Source organism: Sebastes umbrosus, chromosome 12 (assembly GCF_015220745.1).
Source record: "Sebastes umbrosus isolate fSebUmb1 chromosome 12, fSebUmb1.pri, whole genome shotgun sequence".
NCBI classification, from domain to species: domain Eukaryota; kingdom Metazoa; phylum Chordata; class Actinopteri; order Perciformes; family Sebastidae; genus Sebastes; species Sebastes umbrosus.
Window position 1 is genome coordinate 31,674,980 of NC_051280.1, and position 14,940 is coordinate 31,689,919.

The following is a 14,940-nucleotide window of genomic DNA, read 5'->3' on the forward strand; positions in this document are numbered from 1 at the left end:
TATAATCCAATCAATCTTATTTCTATATATATATTTTGTATATACAGTTCCCTTTGTTAACACCTTATTTTGAAAACCGGACGTAGTTACTACTTCCTCTAACTTCTCCAAGGTGGTCTCTAGCTCTCCCGTCAGCTCCGTTCTCTTTATCCATCCATGGTCAGCTCCATCGGGGCCGTTTGAATGCAGAGAACATAAATGTCAGTATCTGGGTGCTCTACAGTCGTAGCGTCGGCCCATTTGACCACGGAGACGAGAGCGACGGCCGGCTCGACCGCCACGTTACCGCGATACGATGACGTTTCCTGTCCGTGACAGAGTTAGCATGCAGCTTTAGTCGTGATGTCTAGCTCTGCTTTTCCTGTCAATGTGTGAAACCCAAAGTGTTTCCATCCTTTACTGGATGTGTAGTGTTTACCACGCTGGATTTAACATGTGAGGGTGCAGGTTGTATCCACGCTGACCCTCCAACGTTTTCTACTCTTTCATCTCGGCTTACTGCGGCTGGCTGTGGTTTGTTTTGGTTGACGGATATGGAGCGGATATGACGTCACGTTACTCAGACTACAACAATAAAAGTTGCTCCCACCTCCACATAGACTCAAATGAAGCAAATATATCAATTCTGGCATTAAAAAAATTGATTTCAAAATCATAAAAAAAAGAAAATCCTTCTCAGTGAAGATAAAAAGCACCAGGACTGTAGTTTTCACCTGACGATGATGAAATTTAAAACCCCGTAATGCAACGTTCAGATGTATAAGGACAAACAAGCTTGATGTGCCTGCATTGAGCTTCTTCCTGTGTGTGTGTTTCTACCTGTGTGGAGGTGAGTTACCGTCCTGACTCAGCGTGTTGTCGCTGTAAACACCTGCGGCCTCCTGCTCCTCAGTCCCGGGGGGGTCTTTGGGCGTTTCCTCTCTGTGTGTTTGTATGTGTGTTTGCAAAGCTCTGTGTGTTTATGGGGATGTGTGTGTGTATTTGGCTTCCTCTCTCGATTATCTTAGCTCTGAGAATATGTCACTAATCATCGCCCATGTTTTTGCTAATTACAGCATTTAATGAAAAACCATAGAAGTAATGAAAATGCATCAGTTTAATAGAAATGCTCTCGGTGGGTTTTTATCTTATAACAACCGCTGTGAGACTTTTTATTTATTTCATCTGACCAAATATTCAAAATATTGTTTTATGTTTGTAATTTTGACAGAATAATGACGGTGTTGATAATTATGATACCAGCTTGACATGTTTGTAAAATTAAAGGCATGAGATTGCTGTAATGAGTTTGAGACAGGAGAGCGCTCCAGGGATGACAGATTTTTTTTTTTATCAACCAGGAAGTTAGCATCGCCCCGGTTCCCTCGACAACAAGCCGGTGGGATTTCTCCATCGTGTTTTTGGATTATTGCAGAAAATAAACTCTGTGGTAAACAAACATTTATGATACTTACACGTTTTGCTCATATATATATAAAGTATATAAAGATAAAGTGACAATGGTAAAATGGCCAAACCACGATCTTTTCCTAAACCTAACGAAGTGGTTTTATTGCCTAACGTTTTTTTTTTCCGTGAAGACGTCATGTAACGAGGGGAAATGACACACGTGTCTCTGGACATTCATAGGAAAACGAACAAAAAAGGGGTAGTAACTTTAAGATATCATACAAACCGTTGTATGAGAATATGTTGTACTACTAAACAATGTCTTTACACTGAAAAGAGCTGCTACACACCAATAGTTTATCCTTATAAAGAGCTTTTCTTGTGCCGCTACACATATTCAGCCCTGTTGTTGTTTTTCTGTCTTTTGCCTTCGTTCTATACTCTACGCACTATATTCCTGTTTCTGTTGGACAGAAATATTAAGACAGAGAGAAAGAGAGAGAAAGAGAGAGGGAGGGATGTTCTGTTCTTTCGTTATGTTTAGCTTCCAATGACCTGGAGTCACATGACACAAACCTCTCTCTCTTTTCTCCCTCTTTCTCTCACCTCTTCTCTTTGTCCCTATCTGTCTCTTCTTCCTGCAGTCCTTCCTTCTCTCCCTCTTCTCATTAAACTCTCCTTTATATGCTCTCAGTTCTCCTCTCTGTATTTCTATCTCTAGTGTTGCAGCGTGGAAACAATAAAATCAACTCTGTTTCCTTTTTAGGTGCTGGATGGATGCAACACTCATCTCTCTCTCTCTCTCTCTCTCTTCCCCCCCCCCCCCCCCCCCCCCTCTCTCTCTCTCTCTCTCTCCCTCTCTCTGTCTTTCTGCTTTGTTTTTATCAGTCTCACTCTTTCCTCTGCTCTTACTTTCTTGTTCTTTTCCTTCTCTTTCTTTATCGTCCTCACTCTTCATATTTCTGTCATAGCTACCACTCTCTCTCTCTCTCTCTCTCTCTCTCTCTCTCTCTCTCTCTCTCTCTCTCTCTGTCTCTGTGTCTCTCTCTTACTGTATATGGTCATGGAGGCTCGGCCCGGCTGTTTCTGTACAAACTGCCTGGAGGTGATTTAGCAGAGCAGAGTTGTGCTCTGACGCTGCATTATGAATTATGTGTCCAAAAGTATGTGGACAACCTGGACAGTTGGACTCTTCTGGCTTCAGTAGTCTTTCTGCAGAGATTTACTCCCATTCAGACACAGGAACATTAGCGAGGTCCAACACTGATGTTTTGTGATCAGGTCTGGCTACAGGCGCAGTTTGCGTTGGTTTCAGGGGGCTCACTGAACCCCCTAGCAATGCATCGATATTTATTATTATAACGCAGAACTAATAATTTATTGTAATGATGAATAATGTCGACCTTGTTGTGTCTTCATGCGACAGCATCATTCTCGCGTTTGAGTGCGCCTGCTTTATTGACAACATTGGATTTGAGCGCGCTAAAGACGTGGCATGTGTACGCTAAGTCTGCTTTAATCAAATTCTGGTGCGGTTAGTTTGGGCGGTTGTGAACGCAGTAATCGAACTCTGGTGCGGACCAAAACAACCGGTCCGAGCCCGCTTGTGAGAGGTGGTCTCGGAATCAAAGCCATGAAAAACAGACTAAAAGTAGCGGTGTCCACATACTTATGGCCTCATAGTAACATTGATATTTCATTAAAACATCTATCTGTAAAACTGAATGTAAAAAGTGACAGTTTGTGGAGCTATTACACAATCTGGTCGTCATTACATCATCCGTTGCCATGGTGACTTCAACAGCAGCCACAGATGCAGTGTAAGTGCACGAAGGAGAGATTTACACCACAGCGCTCGACTTCAAGGTCGAGGTTATGAGCAGACGAGCTTGGCGTCAACACAGGGAGTCACAGAGGGTGCAGCCTGCTGTATATATGTACAGTATATGTGTGTGATGGTCAATAATTCATAGGGAGCTTATAGTGAGGTTATTATACAGCCGTCATCTGGCTGCTGCTGCATATTTTAAAACTATCTAATGCGTTTTTACTCAGAGATGAACGCAGGATTGTTAGAGAGCATTCTGATCTAAAGTCTCATCACTATGGTCCTCATGCTTTTACTTCACTTTTACTTTGTTTTACTATATAAAATAAAATAAAATATTATATTCAGGACAGCCCTAATATTTGACTACATTTTACGCTATTGTTTTATGTTTTTACTTAATATTCAAAATAAGTAAAATTTCACAGACATTTAATGTCCAAAACTATTGCTACCTAATATATTCTGTTAGTACAGCATCATCTTCCTGAGAATAATTATTGTTCAGCTGTAAAAGTTCTTATCTCATACGCTCACTTTGGTTGCGTCTGGTTGCTATGATACGTTATATACGCAGAAGCACGTAGGGAGAGAGGACGGACCCGCCGGTCAACGTGTATTAGTTTCTCCTCCAGTGTTTTTGTTCAGCACTTGTTGCTACATGTAGGATGTGACGGTTGGTCTTTGTGGTATTTGTCCCGCCCCTCCTCTATTGTGATTGGACAGCTGGGTAAAAAGTGACAGTGACGAGCGCAGCGTTTTACCCAAAGTTGAACATTTGGCAACTCTCGGCGACTGGAAAAAAAACACACAGAGCTCAGTGCAGAATAGACACTCAGTTCATAGCATAGTGTTAATACGTGGCGCTCCCATTGCAAAGAATTCAAAACAGAAAAAACGTGAACATAGCGATTGTTGCGGTTGCCCGCCATCCCCTACGGTTGGCTTGTCAATAGCGCGGTATTGCAATAATGCAGTTATTGAGACAGTCCCAACGGCAGGATGCCTCTAAGAACAGTGTTCATGCTTAGTGAACTAATTTCTGACTGTGTTGTCCTCCTCCACGTGTGTCTAACTCAAAGACGTTAAATGAACGGTCTCTCTGAGGTCAAAACATGAAAAAGGTGATGAAGGTTTTGTTAAGGTGAACTCCCACGTGTGTTTCATGATGGAGTATTTTATTCATTGTTACTCGTGTTTTCACCATTTCTTAGCAACAGTATTTCAAATAGTACGGTTTTTTTTTATCTCCTGTCTGGGTCAAACTGACAATAATGTGAACTGCTGTCTGTGTGATTCAGAGAGTTTGAAGTCAAAGGTTTCATCTTATCCTCTCGCTAAACTGCTGTGATATGAAACATGTTGTCAGGCAGCGTGTGTGTGTGTGTTTGGATGAGCAGGAAACCTCCTCACAGCTACAGCAACTCTCTCTGACCTCTCTCTAACGGCCTGTGGCAACGTCATCCAGAGAGAGAGAGAGAGAGAGAGAGAGAGAGAGAGAGAGAGAGAGACGAGACAGTTTGGAAGCCGGCAGGAGAGGAATAGCAGCGCCTGAGTCATCCTTCCTTCCTCTGTCTCTATTTAAAGATCTTCATCCCTCCATCCTCATCAACGGCTGCTTCATTCCTCTCCCCCGGTCTAACAATGTTTTGTTGTTTCTGTAGAACTTAGATCTTATTTTCATAGTTTCATATTCCGTTTTATTTCAGTAGGGGTGGGAAAAAAAATCAATTCACCTATGTATCGCGATTTTGACATCAATTTTCTAACGCCAGAATCTATATTTTTGCTTCATTTGAGTCTATGCGGAGGTAAAAGGAAGTTACCGCTTTTATTGTTGTAGTCTGAGTAACGTGACGTCATATCCGTTCCGTATCCGTCAACCAAAACAAACCGTAGCGAGCCGAAACAAGAAAGAAGAAAACGGCGGAGGGTCAGCGTGGATACGACCTGCACCCTCACATGTTAAATCCAGCGTGGTAAACACTACACATCCAGTAAAGGATGGAAACACTTTGGGTTTCACACATTGACAGGAGAAGCAGAGCTAGACAGAGCAGAGCTAAAGCTGCATGCTAACTCTGTCATGGACAGGAAACGTTATCGTATCGTGGTAACGTGGTGGTGGAGCCGGCCATCGCTCTCATCTCCGTGGTCAAATGTAGCCGACGCTACGACTGTAGAGCACCCAGATACTGACATTTATGTTAAACGATTCAAATGGCCCCGATGGAGCTGACCATGGATGGATAAAGAGAACGGAGCTGACAGGAGAGCTAGAGACCACCTTGGAGAAGTTAGAGGAAGTATACACGGGTGACTACGTCTGGTTTTCAAAATAAGGTGTTAACAAAGGGAACTATATCTACAAAATACATATATGGAAATAAGATTGATGGATTTTATTCACCAGAAGTATAAAACATTACATGTCCCTTATAAATAAAAAAGAAAATACCACTAATCTGTGAGGGAAATGTCTTTATTCTTTGATTTCTGGGTTGCTGGATAATAAATAATTCCTGACAATGACTGATATATTTGACTTCAAGACATCGCTGACTACTTACATGCTGAAAATCAAACATTTTACTGTATTAATTTAGATATTTTCCAAAGTAAAAGTCCTTAGAAGTGTATAAATCAACTTTTTCCCCTTGGTCTAGTGTTAAAAAAGTTAACAAAATTGGCAATAAATCATAATATCGAATCGCAATACTTAAAAAACGCAATACATATCGAATCGGTACCCGAGTATCGTGATAGTATCAAGTCCTACTAACTGTCCGTGTTGCTGTCTGATGGATGGAGATTACTAACATGGAGCTGTTACAGTATCTAACAGAAGAGCTCGCAGACTGACGCATTCATTTCAGTTTGACTCGTCTTCCCTGATAAGACCGTGTGTAGCTGAGTGTGTGTGTGTTTATGTGACTTTAAGAAGTTAGCCTGTTGAAGACAAGGTCAGACCTCCCTCCATTCATCCCTTGTGTCGCCCTTCAGTGTCTCTTCTTTCCAGCTCCTCTTGCTCTCTGCAGGGTAGTTAGCTCCCCTACCAGAGACGCTAATTATTACCATGCGCCTTCACGCTACCAGAAACACACTCACACACACATAGTGACGCCGTCACCGATGACGTCCGTGCCCACAGTCAGACGGCGTGTTGATCCGTGCCAGTTAGTCACGTGTACGTGTGTTTAAGAGGGATTTGTCAAGTCAGCCGCACAAACAGCTTTTTTCCGTGTTCGACAAATCCTCTGCAGATTTAGCGTCACTCAGGCCGGCTTCACGCGTCTCTCACCGCTTGACTCAGGCGACGCTCGTCACTCTGACTTCCTCTGAATTTCTTTTTTTCTTTTTACTTCGTCATCCTCCAGTCGTTGTCTGCAGTTTCAGTTACAGATGTCGCAACATTTCTGAAAGCACATTTAGGCTTGATGAGTGTTTGAGAGTGAATATTTACTTATTTTATGAAGAGATATTTGGCATTTTTGAGAGTTGTGTGTGTGATTGGTTTGCTTTTAAAACAATAAACACATACGGCCACACATTTGTCCAATTTTTAGAAAATACACAAATCTAAAAAACACAATGTGGAACATTCCAATAAATTAAAATAACACAAAATGTTGACACAAGATAAAATGTTTGGCAAAATTACAGCAGAAAAACACTAAAAACATGCGTATCAAGGTGCTGTTTGTTAGAATGTCGTCTTTTACTGCTCACAAAAATGTGTTATTACTCTTCAAACTACAGTAATGTGATCCACCTTTCTAACAGTGTTTTATTTTATTAGGTGTTTTTGTCCTTATTTTGTCCGACTGTGTAGGAAAAGTACATTCAGCATTAGTAACAATGAATTCCAGATTTACCCTTATAAAACAATATATTATGATTATTTTATTATATATATATATATAATAAGATAATATATTATTAATTTCTTATATATATATATATATATTAAATAAAATATTTATAATAATATAATTTATATTATAATATAAATATACTGTTAGAGTCCACATTAATTGAATTATAATATAATTTATATAATAATATAAGTATACCATTAGATTCCACATTTACCGTTATAAAATAATATATATATAATTATTTTATTTTATACATTAAATAAAATATTAATAATAATATAATTTATATAATAATATAAATATACCATTAGATTCCACATTTACCGTTATAAACCGGGGAGTGTTAATTCTGCTGGTGGGATTTTGTGTAATTTACTGTGTTGATTTCACCCGTTCACAACACACACAAATGCAATGGTGAAAATAAACACACTAAACTAAAAAATAAAATGAAAACCCTCCGTTAGCTAATGCAACGCCTGCAGCTTGGATTATGACCGTTGACCTGCAGCTTCTAATCAACTTAGTCAGAAAATGACTCAAATAAAATGGAATGTCATAGAAAAGCCAAAATATGCCGGAGGGGGGGCTTTAAGTAGTTCACCCAGAAAGTATGTGTGAGTGTTTGCTTTACTTCTCTACTTGGAGTACACGTTCGGTGGAGTTAAACACATTCAGACGCTGTCAATCTAACACAAGCACTCAGCTGACATTCATTTACTCCCACAAGTTTCTGGCGCTCTTTTCTAAAACTTCCTTTGTAAATGTGACGAGCTCCTCCCGTCCGGTGTTCCCCGGAGATTAAAACAGAACGCCAGGAATCTCTTTCTGAAAGAGTTATTGGATTCAGATGTGCTGTGTGGAAATCTGCTGATGGTACCTTCAGGTGATTTATCGCTTCACTTGGGGAGATCGGTCAGCAAATTTTGAGGTGGTTAGTCGCCACCGTGAAAGGTGAATTAAGTGCATCTGCAGTGCGTTGAGGTCCAAATTTATGCACATACACACACACACACACACACATACACACACACACATGCACCCAAACTGCACCATCTGGTCTTGGTTGAGTGGAGAGAATGACTAAGCATAATGTGATCAGCTTTCGCTCTGACTGCTTTGTGTGTTTTCATCTCTTAGATTGCAGATTTCAGTGCAGCCTTGTTGTTTCTCTCTCATCTGTTTCCATTCATTCATGTCTTGTGCATCTTTTTGTAAATTTTTTTAGCCTCAGATATTTAGATTTCTAGCTTTGATATCTTTGAAACAAAGTGCTCAGGGGTTTGAAAAACGTCAACGACATGCATTGCATATGCTTTATTCTATACTGTGACTTTGCAGGCTTCAGTATTAAGAATATGTAAATTAAATGTCTCTCTCTCTCTGTGTTTTCTCTGGCAGGTGATATCACACAGAAGGGCTATGAGAAGAAGCGATCCAAGCTGATTGGAGCCTTTTTCCCACAAGCACCAGGTAAGACTGACTTCCCTTCACCTTTTCATGCAGCGCTTTTAATAAATGTCAGCTCATGAAGTGTTTTCAGTTTTTAAAAATATGAAAAATGATACCAAATACACACAAATTAGGGCTGTCAATCGATTAAAGTATTTAATCGCAAATGAATCGCACATTGTTTTATCTGTTCAAAATGTACCTTAAAGGGAGATTTGTCAAGTATTTAATACTCTTATCAACATGGGAGTGGACAAATATGCTGCTTTATGCATATTTATGTATATATTTATTATTGTAAATCATTTAACAACACAAATCAATGTCAGATATTATCCAGAAACCCTCACAGGTACTGCATTTAGCATAAAACAATATGCTCCAATCCTAACATGGCAAACTGCAGCCCAACAGGCAACAACAGCTGTCAGTGTGTCAGTGTGCTGACTTGACTATGACTTGCCCCAAACTGCATGTGATTATCATAAAGTGGGGATGTCTGTAAAGGGGAGACTCGTGGGTACCCATAGAACCCATTTACATTCACATATCTGGAGGTCAGAGGTCAAAGGACCCCTTTGAAAATGGACATGCCAGTTTTTTTTCGCCAAAATGTAGTTCAAGTTTGGAGCGTTATTTAGCCTTCTTCGAGACAAGCTAGTATGACATGGTTGGTACCGATGGACTCATGAGGTTTTCTAGTTTCATATAATAATAGTATCTTCCCGCTACAACCTAAAAATTGCAAGTTGCCTTAATGCGTTAAGGAAATCAATGGCGTTAAAACAAATTTGCCTTATCGCATTAACTTTGCCAGCCCCAATTCTGATTCATATTTATAACTCGTGAGTAAAATACACGGATATTTAGATGTGTGTCTTAATCCTAATGGGAGTATTGCAGATTGAAGAACTTGTATTAAATACGTTTGTTCATAGAAACGGATGCATTTTGGTTGTGCAGGATCTTTTTGTACTTGCTGGACTTTCCTTTTCCTTCAAACTGTTTTGTAAAATTGGACATCCTGTGGATACTTCTTCTTCTACGTGTTGAGGATGTTTAACCAGGACACATTGGAAAGACACTTTTTTGCCAAAAAAGCTAAAACAAAGAACATTTTGTGCACGTATGAGTTGGTTTTACACAGAGAGAATAATTCTTCTGAAGCACTGAAAGGGCCCTTCAGACAAGAATATCAAGAATAGACATTTATTTATTTATTTAGATGTTTTTGTATTCGTCTGTTCGGGTTGGGTTTTCTTCTAAAAGGAAACTGGAGACTTTGATTTTCCTTCGTATCGGATCTGTGTTGACTCTGATCTTCGTACGTTTAATAAATCATCACCAGTTGAGTTGTTTTGGTAACGCACCACGGATGGATGTTATTGAGTCCGACCTCAAAGGATCTAAAAGTCCATTTCTCGGTAAGACGCCACATCAGACTGACTGCTGAGGATGTGAGGATGGGACTGGAGCGTCACTGGAGACCAGCAGACACACTGGCACTGCCAAAGCTATTACTGGAATATACTGTGTCTGTGTGTGTGTGTGTGTGTGTGCGCGCGCGCGCGCGCGCGTGCGTGTGTGTCTTTATAGGGTGGAGGGATGTCAGGAAGTGCATTATGGGAAGGAATGAAGGGTGTGGGATGGAGAAAATGTGTGGTATTCACATCCAGGCCCAGCGGGGGGTCGTCCCTAGTTTGCTATGGGGGGGGGACCGGATGACTCACACTCTACACACACACGCACACACGCACACACACACACAGCTGTGTACTTCTATCTTTGTGAGGACACTCATTGACAATGCATTCCCTAGACCCTCACCCTAAATGCCCCGACATACCAAACCGACGGTTTGGGGTCGTCGGTGACTGTCTGTCGCCCTAGTTTTTTTGGTGTGTCCCGCACCGTCGGCTCTAGTCTGCCCGTGTTGGAGGTTTTTCGTTCGATTCAGCATGCTGAATCAGCAACGGAGCCCGCCGGTGAGAGAAATCACTCTGATTGGCTGTTCAGCTTAAGCGAATCTGTGCACGAGAAGAAAAAACGAACGTGAGGAAAGCAAGCCAACAGCCTCATCTGATCATTACAATACACAGATATTTTCACAGCAACAGCGACCTAAAACTGCTGCTGTTTTTAGAGGTCACTTTATGAACATCGTTTTATGCATTTTATTTCTTATTATTATTTCCAAGTTCCAAGACGGTGGCAATAAAGCCAAACCCAGGGGCTTTTAAAATATCCCTACTACACTTTCACTACGTCCATCTATCGTTCTTCTATTTCAGGACTATAGAAACTGTACATTACCCAGTGTATTAATCAATGATAACTGAAAAGTGTTTTCATTTTCTTTTCTTGGCTGATATTGAAAGGACGGCATGCTGGATCTCATGATATCAAAGTCCCCTCTGGATGAACTAAACCTAATCTATAATGTGAAACCTTGTGATTCTGGGTAACTGGGGAAATCCATTACTTTGAACACTGTGAATGCTTTAATCAAACTATATCAGCCTGACTGTGCACCGAGCAGTGCGGATTAACAGCCCTTAGAGCTGAAATACATCACAGGGAAGCAAACCGTGTTACTAGTGTGTTACTGGTGTGTGTGTGTAGGAGTGTATTACTCATGTTGTAGGGACATAAATCTGTTCAAACAGTCACATTGTGGGAACTTGCCTTCATTTTGGGGACAAATTGCACGTCACAATAACGTAAATCATTCTATTTTAGAGTGAAGACTTGGTTTAGGGTTAGGTTTAGGTTTAGGTTAAGGTCAGGGTTAGGATTAGGCAATATATATACAAGCCGTTGTTATGATACGAACATGAAACAAAGCAGCGTTTGCCCTTTATCCCTGAATGGAATATTACAGTCAAAACTCTCCCCCAAGTCCAACAAGCACATGTAGACGAGAGGGTGGAAGTTTCCTGAGGAGGCTGCAGTGTGATGCGCTAATAATTGGACCTTCCTTTTTTTGGAGCATAGGAGCCTCAAGTCTACGGGCGCAGATCCCGACCTTCATGCACGTTATTGAAAAGTCATAACAGCCATGCTTCCAGACAATATCCAGAGCCTTCAAGCATCTCAGGGAGAATATTATCAACCCTTGCATCTGTTATCTCTGTTCGAAGGATGACCATAAAGGCCACAACAAAGTCTCAGCTGCAGCAGAAAGGACTGAGAAGCAGAGAGAGCTTTGGATGACTCGGCGAAACATCCAGCAGAGGATCCGGGACAGAGAGAAGGATGTGAAGCTGTTTCAACAGGAGGAAGACTCCATTAATCACTCTGCCGAAAATGCATTGAGGAACACTGAGAAGACCTTCAACGAATTGATCCGTATCATTCAGATAAGAGACTCTGATGTGAAGGAGAAGATTAAATCTCGGCAGAAAACTGAAGTGGGTCGGTTCAAAATGGTTCGGGAAAAGGTGGAGGAGGAGATCGCTGAGCTGAAGAGGAAAGATGCTGAGCTGGAGCAGCTCTCACACACAGAGGATCACACTAATTTTCTATTAAATTACCCCCCTTTGGCACGTCTAAGTGAAAAAGACACACTAAGTGTCAAAGTCCGCCGTCTGCAGTACTTTGAGAAGGTTACAGTGGCTCTGTCAGAGGCCAGAGATAAACTACAGGAGGTTTTTGGGGAAGAATATGCAAAGATCTCAGTGACTATGATGAGACTAACGACTCACGGGGCCAACAATAATAACGACTCACATGACTCACAGGGCCATTGATAATAACGACTCACGTGACTAGCGGCTCATGTTGCCGACAAGTCACGTGACTGACGTGACAAAATAAGTCAACGTTACTTTTAGTTTCACACGGGACACAAACAGTGGCCTCCTGGGTGAAAGTCTTGTTTGTTTTTGTAATTTCATTTTTTTGGAAACTATGGACCCACAACGTAAAGCGTTGCCCAACTCTAACTTTATTGAACTTGTCTGCATATTATGTATATAATGAAGGCCCTGAATATGCATATTTTTAACTTATCCTACCATGTAAAGGCTACTTCCTTATGTCACATTGTGGTTGATTTTGATTAGCAGTTTACATTCACAATCAGTGACACTCTGCTTGATGAGTTGGCACTAATACTGGGGCTCACAATTCTCATCTGACAGGAAAAATAAAAGAAAACAAACTGGTTTCTGTGCAACAGGTATGTCATCATAAAAATGTTGCTGCTTACATTTACGCCCTTGGATCCTGCCAGTAATAACAAGCAACTGATTGAAAGTATCCTCCCCAGTATATGAACATTGAACAATTTGTTGAAATTTAAATAACAATATCTGATTGTCTTAACTGTGAATATGTTTCTGTAACAATACCAAAATTCAACTTCATTTATTTTTTAAGATAGTGGACATACAGTGGTATCATATGAATCTTGAGATTGCGATGAATCCGTTGATACCAAACATATCATGCTAGCTTTCTGGGAAAGGGAGTAAATATCGCTCCAAAGTTGAGCTTTGTCTTTACCACGAGGTCTGCGACACCTCAGTGGCAAACGGCAGTGTTACGGCCGGCTGTTTGTGCCTCCTCCGGCATGTTACTTGTCATGTTTATAATTTTTGATTTGTTTGTAATAAGTCAGTCTGTGCCTGAAAAGTACATGTTGCTCAGAAGAGAATCCGACTACTGGTAGTTTAACTCAAATGAGATCAACCATCTTTTACCCTGTTCAGCATTTATACACTTTCCCTCTGAGAACACTTTCCCTCATCTCTTATTCAGAGCCGGCTGTGAGCCGTGTACTGTGAACTTTTTAATGATTAATTAATGATTAATTCAGGCCTTTTGTTAGCGAGCATTTCTTCACTGTCTTTGAAGATGTCTTTTGGAGATAATATTTAGTGTTTCATGTTCCTGAAATGATATTTAAACTGTTGGGGAAACTTTTTAAGCAACATCTTTTGAATTTTACGAGGATTTCTCATCATGCAATCCGTAAATTGAACGTTTTATTAACCTCTTTGTTAAAATGAATGATTTATGAAGAGCTGATTATGTGTGCTGTGTATATATATTATGTATTTACTGTATGTTTTTGTACGAGTGTTGTAAGTGTAGTAAAAGATAGTAAAACATGTGGGAACTACAGTCTGCGGGTGTCACTCTTTAGGGTGTTTGAGGTGCTGTTGGTGTCAGGGTTGTCCACTTCATCCGTCTCAGTTCTTTATTGGATTTAGTGTCTTTCTTCCTGCAGTGGCTGACAGAAAGGGAATGAATGAGAGGCCCGCATTGATTTCCTTTAAAGTTTCCCTGTGTGCGACCGGGTCACATCGTGTTTGTTGTAAGGAGTATGAGACGGATGAGGTGTAACTGGGGGATTAACATGATTCAGATGGATGATTTATTTATCAAACGTCAGCTACCTACTTGTATTTTCCCAGCAGCGGCTGTATTGGTATGTTACAAACCTCACCAGTGTGACACTGGGATTTTAAAACAATCAATACATAATACGTGCAGGTATGACGTGTACTTGTATGAAGGGTTCCTGCAGGTATACATGCAGGTGCACCATGTGAACATACTGTCAGTTAACATGTGTGAATTGTTCATCTTCTTGATCTAATTTATTCAATATAAACTTCAGCTGATGCTCATAACTAGCAGGACGCCTCAGTAGAATTACTTTGAGCTATAATGATGGCTGCTCTGAAACTAATGCACCAGTTTTTGCAAGTGTTGTAGCTTTAATGATCATTGTGTCTAAGAGTGAGCTTTCCCCATCATTTATGTCGTTTTTAAATCTTTAGTTGGTGATTCAAAAAGTTAGAAACTTCAGAAACAGACCTGTTTTTGCTACAGATACCCAGAACAAGCAAACAAGACAGCCATGCTAGACAAGAGTCCAGAGCCAAACCGCCGGCTCTGTAAGACCATGTAATGTCTATGGAAAGCTGTGGCGGCCACTCCGAGCTCAGCTGCCGTTTGATTTTGCGGCAAAGTGCGACCAGACTAAAAGTTGGGGATCGTTTGACTTTTGGCAGCGAATTTCGACCAGAGAATACCCGCAACCAATCAGTAATCAGATCCTTTGACTCCTTTGACGTGTCTACCTATGTTACAAATCATTTCAGGTATTGTGTGATGTTTGACATGTTCACCATCGTACTTTATTACACAGCATTGTTGAATACTCTATTCTGATTGGTCAATCAAGGCGTTCTACGGTCTGTTATTTCTTTATAGCAGACTGTTGCTATGTATAACAGACCGTTGCTATGTATAACAGACCATTGCTATGTATAACAGACCGTTGCTATGGGTGCAGCTCTGATGTCGGACGCCGGCGGACCGTTTTTGTGTCAAATTATTGATTTCTTCAGTAAGTAGCCGTGTAATAAGCGGGATAATGTA

At 40.7% G+C, this 14,940-nt stretch overlaps 1 protein-coding gene across 7 annotated transcripts in view; it reads left to right on the plus strand.

Moving 5' to 3' along the window:
- LOC119498129 (disco-interacting protein 2 homolog C) overlaps positions 1-14,940 on the plus strand; it is a 213,938-nt gene that overhangs the window by 103,181 nt on the left and 95,817 nt on the right. For all 7 annotated transcript variants that reach the window (XM_037786663.1, XM_037786661.1, XM_037786665.1 and 4 more), the window contains exon 2: positions 8,497-8,568. In XM_037786663.1, coding sequence (XP_037642591.1) covers positions 8,497-8,568 — 72 coding nt within the window. The remainder of the gene's footprint in view (positions 1-8,496; positions 8,569-14,940) is intronic.